The 9,131-nt window shown below is 41.2% G+C and overlaps 1 protein-coding gene across 1 annotated transcript in view; it reads right to left on the reverse strand.

Moving 5' to 3' along the window:
* The window catches only part of DCLK2 (doublecortin like kinase 2), a 69,173-nt gene extending 63,306 nt beyond the window's left edge, over positions 1-5,867 (reverse strand). The window contains 1 exon segment of the mRNA XM_015816446.1: positions 5,444-5,867. Coding sequence (XP_015671932.1) covers positions 5,444-5,867 — 424 coding nt within the window.
* Between the last annotated feature and the right edge of the window lie 3,264 nt (positions 5,868-9,131).

The raw sequence follows: 9,131 nt of genomic DNA on the forward strand, positions 1-9,131 counted from the left end.
CAGACCCGTACGGCCTCCAGGCAGCGGGCCATCACGTCAAGGGCATCGTTGGGGTGGCCTGGGGTGGAGATGTACAGCTGAGTGTCGTCAGCGTACTGATGGAAATCCACCCCAAAGCCACGAATGATCTCCCCCAGCGGCTTCACATAAATATTGAACAAAAGGGGGGAGAGGACCGACCCCTGAGGCACCCCGCAAAAATAAAATGATATATTTATATCATGTATTATTTCTAAAATGGAAAAAATACTTGCTAAAAATATAGCATAATTAGGTTAATTCTTCCTTAAGAACCAGGAAACGTATGGTACTTTAACACATAAATATTTATAGATCAGAGATTGCAGCATGGATTGCATAATGTGTTACCTACATGAGACAATTTAATCATTATTATAATTACATCTTATCTGGATTCATGGACAAAGGCTGTTGTAAAATTTCATTTTTATTTCACTATTAATCTGAAAGTAGAATCTACACTCTCTTTACTGAATCTTTCTTTAGAACTAATATTGGATACAAAAACATTTATTATCTATTACCCAAAAAAGTGTGTGTGTCCAGCTGCCACTGAGATACCACCAAGTCTGCAGTCTACAGCAGGGATCCCCAACCCCCCGCCCGTGGACCAGCACCGGTCCGTAGCATGCCAGAAACCGGGCCATGCAAACAAGTGAAACCCCATCTACGGGATGCAAGCAGCACACGAAACCACACCCCCTCCAGTCTGTGGAAAAATCTTTCTCCACGGAACCGGTCCCTGGTGCCCAAAAGGTTGGGGGCTGCTGGTCTATAGCACAGATATCTACAACTTGGTAGAACCCACATTCTGATCCAAGAGAACGCATTCCAGGCCGGAAGAAACTAAATCTGACTGAAGGTGCCAGCTCCGCCTTAATGTCATCTATGACAATTTATTACAGGGCCTAAACATACAATTTATAGAATTATGAATTCATATTTCTGCTTGTAATAATACCATATCCTGGGACATGCAGATCAAAATTGAGCATTTATGGAAAAAGGAATCCATTGTTATTATCAACCATAATTGGAGCCTTCAGAGCAATACCTAAAGGACTCTATATTTGGGAATATTAACTTTATTCTACCTGAACACCCTAATTTATTTATTTATTTTTTTAAAAACCCACTTTGCTTGGAACTTTCTACATTCTTGGAACTTTCTACATCCTACATTACAAAATGATGACCTAGATTGTTGGGGGCAATATGCCGATTCTGTAAAGTATTTAGAGAGAGCTGTAAAGCACTATGGAGCGGTATATAAGTCTGAGTGCTATTGCTATTCTTAGGAGCTACCTTAATAATTTTTGAATTACTAAATTTTCACCATTCTTAGACTGTGACTCAAATTACTCAATAATAATAAATATATATACTAGCAGCTCTGTGAGATTTTCTTGTCCCATTGGTATTAATGCCATCCTTTGCTGGTAATAGTTTATTATTCTTTTTGTAAAAAAGAAACTAAATCCAAACAAAAATATGGCTACATTCAAAAAGCTAGAGGGTCTGTCGTTAACTTTAAAATACCCATTTTTTAACAAAGGCACAGCAAGGGCAAGATTTCATTATGAAAGAAATAAGTAACAATGAAACAAAAAAAATTACTGTAGAAATGACTTATGACAAAGGACTTCTTTTTATAAACATGCACACACACACACACACACACACACACACACACACACACAATCTCAGTTCACCAGTACATATCTATATTATTATCAGTTTCCTAAATGGTCACATAATAAGATAGCTGCCTCATTGTCTGGCATTTCTCTCTCTCAAATCATAGATACATTTGTAACACATAATTTTGTTTTAGGCTTCTGATATAACAGACACTGTACATCATAATAAGGTTGTTAATCTTTAAGTTGCTACAATCTTTAAGAGTTTGTGATCAATTAATGTAGCAACTAAATTTCTTTTTATTTAGCAGTAACTTTTTAAAACCACTATTGTTTCCAAACTATCTTTTTTGACTGATTTCCAAGACTACAACAATATGAAATAAAATTAGTATATTTTATAGTGTGCCCTTATAACTGCTAAGCAATAATTCTAAGAAAACAGTTTTATAAAAAGCCAATTGTAGAATTCTAAAACTTAGAAATATATTTCCTAAAATGGTCCATTAATCCATTTAGTCCAGTAAAAACAGGTATAATAATTTTCAGAGATTTTCAGAAGCAGTTCTCTGGCCTTAGCCAGACATGACAGGGTTGAACCCATTCCACTACTGAACTCTACAAGCTTTTTTAAACAGGTACAGAACTGACAATCTGTGATGACCAAAACTCTTTTGTACTCCTCAGGAGTCTCTTTGACCACACAAGCAATCTTTTTGACCATACAAGATTGCTTAATAAATGTTTGAAGTTATGATGGACTTGAAAAAAGTTACTTACAACTTATTTATTATTATTTATTTTATTATTTAAATTTATATACCGCCCTATCTCCCTTACGGGACTCAGGGCGGTGAACAGGCAATAATACAATCACAATATGACTTATCTGCCATATCACCCCTGTAGTCAGGTGATTGCATTTTGAGCACTTGGTGACCGGCTCACATATACGAGTGGTTGCAGCATCTTACAGTCAAGTGAACCTATTTTGCGACATTTTTCCAGCTAAAACATCCATTGAAAGGGTAGTTTTAGACTTACAATCATGTGATTCACTAACAGCTGCAGTGATTAACTTAACATCCATCATAAAAACAGTGGTAAAATCGAATCTGATCACATGATAACTCGACTTACAATCACAACGGCTTGCAATCAAAATTCTGGGGTGAACTGTGGTCATAAATTGAAGACTACCTGCAGTTTTCAGTCTAAATGATGACCAAAGGTTGATTAAATCATTTCCTTCTATTTGAAGAAGGAAGCATTTGGAAACAATCATGCAAGTTTTAAAAGAGAGTACCCCTTCTCAGCGTTTTGGCTGAGATCAAGTGTAAAACAGAGCAGTCAATTTCAGCTTGATTATGCAGATTATGTAATCAATCTATCAACTGCACTCCTTGCCCTCCAAAATTGGTAAACATGATAAATATAATTACAAACCTGTTTAAGATTATTATACCAGCAGATATGGTAAAGCTGCCATCATTGCTATTTTACTTTATCTTGCTGGTGTCATGTGAAACCACAAGCTTTGGCTACATAAAGGTATTAGTTGTTAAGACACCACTTAATATGCGATATCTAGATAATACACTGCAACTGTACAGTACAGTATTTATAAAGTAGAAGTGGGAAAACAATATCAGTAGACAGATGTTTCTTTCCTCCAGACCCCTATCAGGAAATGTACAACTTTACAGCCCGAAGAAGTTAGATTAAGGCTCCAGATTATTTAAACACACCTAAATAAACATCAAGTATCTGTACTGAGGATTATACATTTTCATACAGCTTCTTTTTTTAAAAAAAAAATGTAAATATAAAATAGCATTTAAGAAAAAAAAACTACTCAATTCTTGCAGATCAGTTCTGGATTCTCTACCTAAACATACCTTAATTCATATTCATTTTGTTTTAATTGATTTTGATTTTTAAATTTGTTTTCTCAGAGTTCTATAATTATATATGTTTAAATTGGTATTAAATGTTTACAAAATGATGTCTCAGATGAAATGTTTTGCGATTGAAACTGGAATGCAGGAATTGAATACACATCTTTTTTTTCATTAAGAAAAAAATCAGATTGTTATTCTTATCAATTTATAAGTACAATTTCATCCATATTTACTCAGACTAGTTGCTTAGTTATCTTCAATTCTAAAGTTTATCACTTCCCCAGCAGGTAATAGAATTACAGGGATAATGCTCTCCATTCATTTGAATCACTAAAGTAGGTCACACTGACAGGTGGCCCTACATAATATCTTTGGGAACAGGAATTAGACAAGAAACTGCTTATTTGAATAAACAATTCTAACTGGAGTTTGTCCATGTGATTCTGAATGTGATAGCACTTAACACTTTGTACTGAGGTATTGTGTAGATGAAATTATAAGTTATCAGCCAAGCAATCCTGTACACCAGTGGTTCTCAACCTGTGGGTCCATGACAATGTTGTCACAGGGGGTCCGTGAAGGCTTGAAGAAATGTTATGATTTAAATCTTGAGTTAAGTCTTGGGCATCCGTGGCCATGGTCTGTGGCCACAAAAGGTATTTAAAGGGGGCCTGTGGTGAAGAAAAGGTTGTGAACCACTGTTGTACATTAAGATAAAGGTGCAAATCATTCAACAGTATAGAATAGATTCATGTCATGCAATCAGCAAAAACATATATACTCATAAAAAAGAGAAAAATCTAAAAATTCATCTAATGCAGGGGTGTCAAACTGCCGGCCCACGGGCCAGATGCATCATACCGAAACTGTGCCCACCCCATTGCTGGCAATGGCAAAAAAGTCGCGATACGTCGTAACATGTCACGTGACGTTGAGAGTTTGACACCTCTGATCTAATGTATTGTAACAGGGATATATGGATGTCAAACTGATATTTCAAAAACACAAGTATGTAAACCTAATCGTTACAATATCTCTGTGAATTATTATGGACATTGAGTGATGTGAAGTAACAAGTAAGCAGAAAGTTCTAGAAAACTAAGTTACCTGTTTCATTCAAAAATCAAATTATATGTTTCAAAAATAATGCTGGAGGCCTCATATAGTATCAGTATTTCATTGAGCCAATAGATTTTTAAAATATATTTATTTTGATTATACTTGTTCATGGAAGATACCTGGAAAGTTTAATCATTTCAATCTTTAAAATAGCATCTGATAACAGTCATTTTTTTTCAACCACAAAACAGGGATATGAAAATAAACCCAGAAATTGTCAATTGTATGCATTAGCTGTTATATAGTCTATTATCATTTCTCTGTACAATAACCAATCTCAGAAAGTGAATTTTTATCACAACATCACTCAGGGTATTTTTTTTAATCCTGTCTCAAGCTATTTACAGGCAGCTGGCAACGCTAAATCATGTTTTAAACAAAAACCAATCCACATTTTAGAACAGCCCAGTGCCACAGCAGCTTGCCAATACCCACAACTTCAACCTTCAAAGATTCCCCTGCCCAATAAAATAGCGCATTTTCTTCATTGGAAACCATGGTAGTGTCTACACATATGCACGGATGTTCCCAGTTAGAGCAGCCTGATTTACTAAGCGGTGCGAATCAGCTGAAACAGGGTGACATCATCTAAGAATTGTGGGTAATATGAACAGATCTGTGCGAATCCCACTTGCGAAAACGCCCTCGATAGCCGCTTCGGCTACACCGCTAAACACGCCCACCACACAGCGGCTCCCCCCGAGCTCAGCGCTCATGCCCGAGGACCGAAATACAGCCAACTAAGGCGTAGGCTTTCCTTACCATCCACCAGTTCGTCGAGGCTGGAGAGCTTTCGGCTGCCATCGATGCTGTAGATGGCCCGGACGCCCTGGGGCAGGTTGACGTTGTCGGACAGGGACCTGGTGAGCTCGACCAGCAGGGCGTCGAAGGAGCGGAAGCGGTCGCTGGAAATGGGGTAGACCAAGCCCTTGAAGTACTTGTCCCCGTTGCGGTAGAAGCGCGCCTTTTTGGCTTTCTTCTCCGAGCTGAGGGCCTGGAGGGTGCGCGTGCGGTAGAAGCTGCAGTGGGCGCTGTGCGCGGGGCTGGGGATGAGCCCGTTGCCTTTGGGCCCCGAGCTGCTGCTACAAGTGGAGCTGCCCCCTCCCCGGCGGGAGCTCGAGCGCTGCTGCCTTTTGTCTCGCTCCTCGAAATGCTCCAGCTCAATGCTCCGCCGCGGGTTGGCCATGGACGGGCTTTGGTCGCCTGCAACCCCCCCACCCCACCCCACCCGTTCGGCTTTCCAAATGAAACTCGGGATAATCAGAATAATTTTTAAAGAACACCCTAAAAGCCACCTCTTAAGCCCCCTGCCCACCGAGGCGACCCGGAGCGGGTAGCCCGCTCAGCATTCCACCCATACAACGGCGGCGGCAGCAGCGTTGGGTCCCTCTGCGACTCGGCGTTCACACGACCCTTCCCCCGAGATTCAGCAGCAGCAGCAGCAGCCCTGAGCTGTACCCGGGACTCCGTGTCCATCAGGAGGGCGGCAGGTCGTCCTCTGGATTCACGCGCGCGCGAGCACCGAAGCGGGGGCCCCGAGCGCTTTCTTGGAGCCGCAGCTCAGCATCTCGCAGCCCGCGGGCAGCCGCAAGAACTGGACACGAGCAGCAGCAGCAGCAGCTGAGGGATTCCCGTTATCAGCCGCTGAGGCTCCGCCAAGCCCCCGGGCGGCTTCCATCCAGTTTTGAAGCCCGAAGCGGAGGAGATGCAGCTGGCGGCGTCCCCGTGCAGTAATCCCGTCCTCTCCTTGGAGCTACCGAGAAAGGAGGTGGGGACGCCGCGGTCTTTCCGTGGCCCCGCCCCCGAGGGAGGGCCCGAATTCTAGCCCGAATCTCGGCCGGCTGCTGCACCGCGCTAAGATAACGGCGGGAGAAGGCGAGCCCGATGAGGCGTTTTGTGCTTTGGCGCGTCAAGTAGAGGAAAGACCCCAGCCAGAGCTATCCAAGTCCCGCTTTCGCCCTAGGCAGTGGCGCGCCCGCGCAGGCGCATGCACGACCCAGCCGGCGGCCCTGACCCGGGCCAGGCAGGTTTCCTTGCCAGCAATGTACCGTCGCGAGCGCCCCTCTGCAAGGAAAGCTGCTCTTTGGGATGGGGAGGAAACAGGCTTCCTCTCGCTCCTTTCCTGTGCCTGCAACCGCTTCGGAAGCCAGGCGCAGAGGATCCAACCGAAGGAGCAAGCGACTCGGACGACCCGGTGCACTAATAGCTATGCAGTGTGTAACGGACAGCAGCAAAGATTGCTGCTGGGTCCTAAAATAACTTGGCTTCTACTAAGAGCTCCATAATCAGGCCGATTGTTTCCCTTGTCACCCTAATCCATTGGACTGGCTTGCCTAATGCGCAAATTCACCCAGGATGTTCACTAGATCGTGATGATAGATTCAACAATAAAAACAAAAATAATTAAAAAACAACAACCTTGTCTGCACTTACTACATGAACATTTGCCTAATGCGCAAATTCATCCAGGATGTTCATCAAATCATGATAGATTCAGCAATATCAACAAAAATAATTTAAAGAAAATCCTAGTATGAACTTAACTCATGAACGTAACAAGAGTTTCACTAGGTGTACTTTCCATTAATCAATTTCATTCCTGTTATATATGTCAGGAGATATTCTGTCATTTCATTTCTTTTGTATATCTGCAGATTCCTGCCATGTATCTTTTAAAATCTTTTTTTTAATTTCTCTGCCCAACTTTGTTTTGTTTATCATGTTATTTGGCAAAAGGTATTTGAACATTTCAAACTTCAGATATTTAATAACCTTGACCTAAAAATTATTGTTACTGCTGTAACATTTTGTTTATTTACATGTAACATTTTATTTATTGTTTTTATTAATTTACACTTAAAAAGTGTAAAGTGTACAGTGTACAGTATTTTAAAAAAAATCTGGTTAATGTTGTTTATGAGAATGTCCATGAATAGCAATTCAAGATGATAATCTAAGCATTAGAGTCAAGTACTTCTAGCAGAAATTGCTACTGAGCAACATTTAGCTCCATAGGTATAAAAAAGATAATTATGTTATTCCTTAGTATATTATTCTGTTTCTACTGATGGGGAAATGCTTATGGCATGGGTCCCCAACCTTTTGATTCCACAGACCATCAGCACCATGAACGGCTTTGGTGGTTTCGGTGGCAGGGGGGAAAATGGTTTCGCACATGCAACCTAAACCCCGTAATGTGCAAATGAAGCTTTGCAGGCTCGCCCATTGCTTCAGCAGCCCGGTTCCCAATGGGCTGTGGCCCGGTAGTGGTCCGTGGCCCAGGGGTTGGGGACCCTTGGCTTATGGGATTTTCTGTTTTAGATGCCAAAATTCTTTTGTTTGCCTTTAATATTATGCACCTTTTCATACAGGTCAGGGCAGAACCTGGTGAAACAGATTGCCTCCAGGTTGGCAAAGGAGTGTGACAAGGCTGCATATTCTCCCCTCATTTACTTATACTATATGCTGAATAAAGGAAGGTAGATGTGAAGAAGAGAGCGTGGCTTTAAAATTGGAAGAAGAAACCTAAGCAACGCTGGTGACACTACTTTGATAGCCAAAAATGGAAATGTCCTGCAAGCTCTAGTAATAAAAGTCAAGGAGCACAGTTAAAAAAAAAGGGGGGGGGAGGTTACATTTAAAACCAAACTAATCACTCTTAGAATGAGGCAGGTGGTTCAGAAATACAAAATAAAAATGAATAACCGCAGTGAAAAATGAACAATAGAACAATCAGCCTTAGAATTACCCATGAATATATCAAAGTGGTGGGTAGTTCTTTCTTTTAGAATCAATCATCAACAGTAAAGGAACAGTCGAGAAATAAGCCACAGACCAGCACTTGGTACAGTGCCAGGAAGGCTATGAAAAAGATATTCCTGGAAGGCTGGCACTCTTACATATTGCCCATCAATAGACACGTAGACATAAACAATATCTACATACTGTGTAAAAGAGACAATCAACAAGCCAAAAAGGGAACAAAAAGACCCAAACACCGCATTAGCAATTAACACACAGATAAGCATAGATTAACACCAAGATTAACATCAGATCAACAATCAAGGAACTGCCAAAAAATCATTAGCCCAACCAAAGAACCTCAAAGACTACCCCTACCAAGCCCCTAGAATATAAATTGAGAGCAAACCCCACTCCTTACTAGCACTGATGGTATTACCTACAGTAGTTTGGGTAATGAAAAGAACTGTGGTGGCGCAGTGGTTAGAATGCAGTATTGCAGGCTGACTCTGCCCACTGCCAGGAGTTTGATCACGACTGGCTCAAGGTTGGCTCAGCCTCCCATCCTTCCAAAGTCAGTTAAATGATGACCCAGATTGTTGGGGGCAATATGCTGATTCTGTAAATTCCCGAGAGAGGACTGTAAAGCACTATGAAGCAATATTTAAGTGTAAGTGCTATTGCTATTGCTAATGAAAACAATCAAGCT

This window comes from Protobothrops mucrosquamatus, unplaced genomic scaffold (genome assembly GCF_001527695.2).
Source record: "Protobothrops mucrosquamatus isolate PMUCROS unplaced genomic scaffold, P.Mucros_1.0 scaffold453, whole genome shotgun sequence".
In the NCBI taxonomy this organism is placed as follows: Eukaryota; Metazoa; Chordata; class Lepidosauria; order Squamata; family Viperidae; genus Protobothrops; species Protobothrops mucrosquamatus.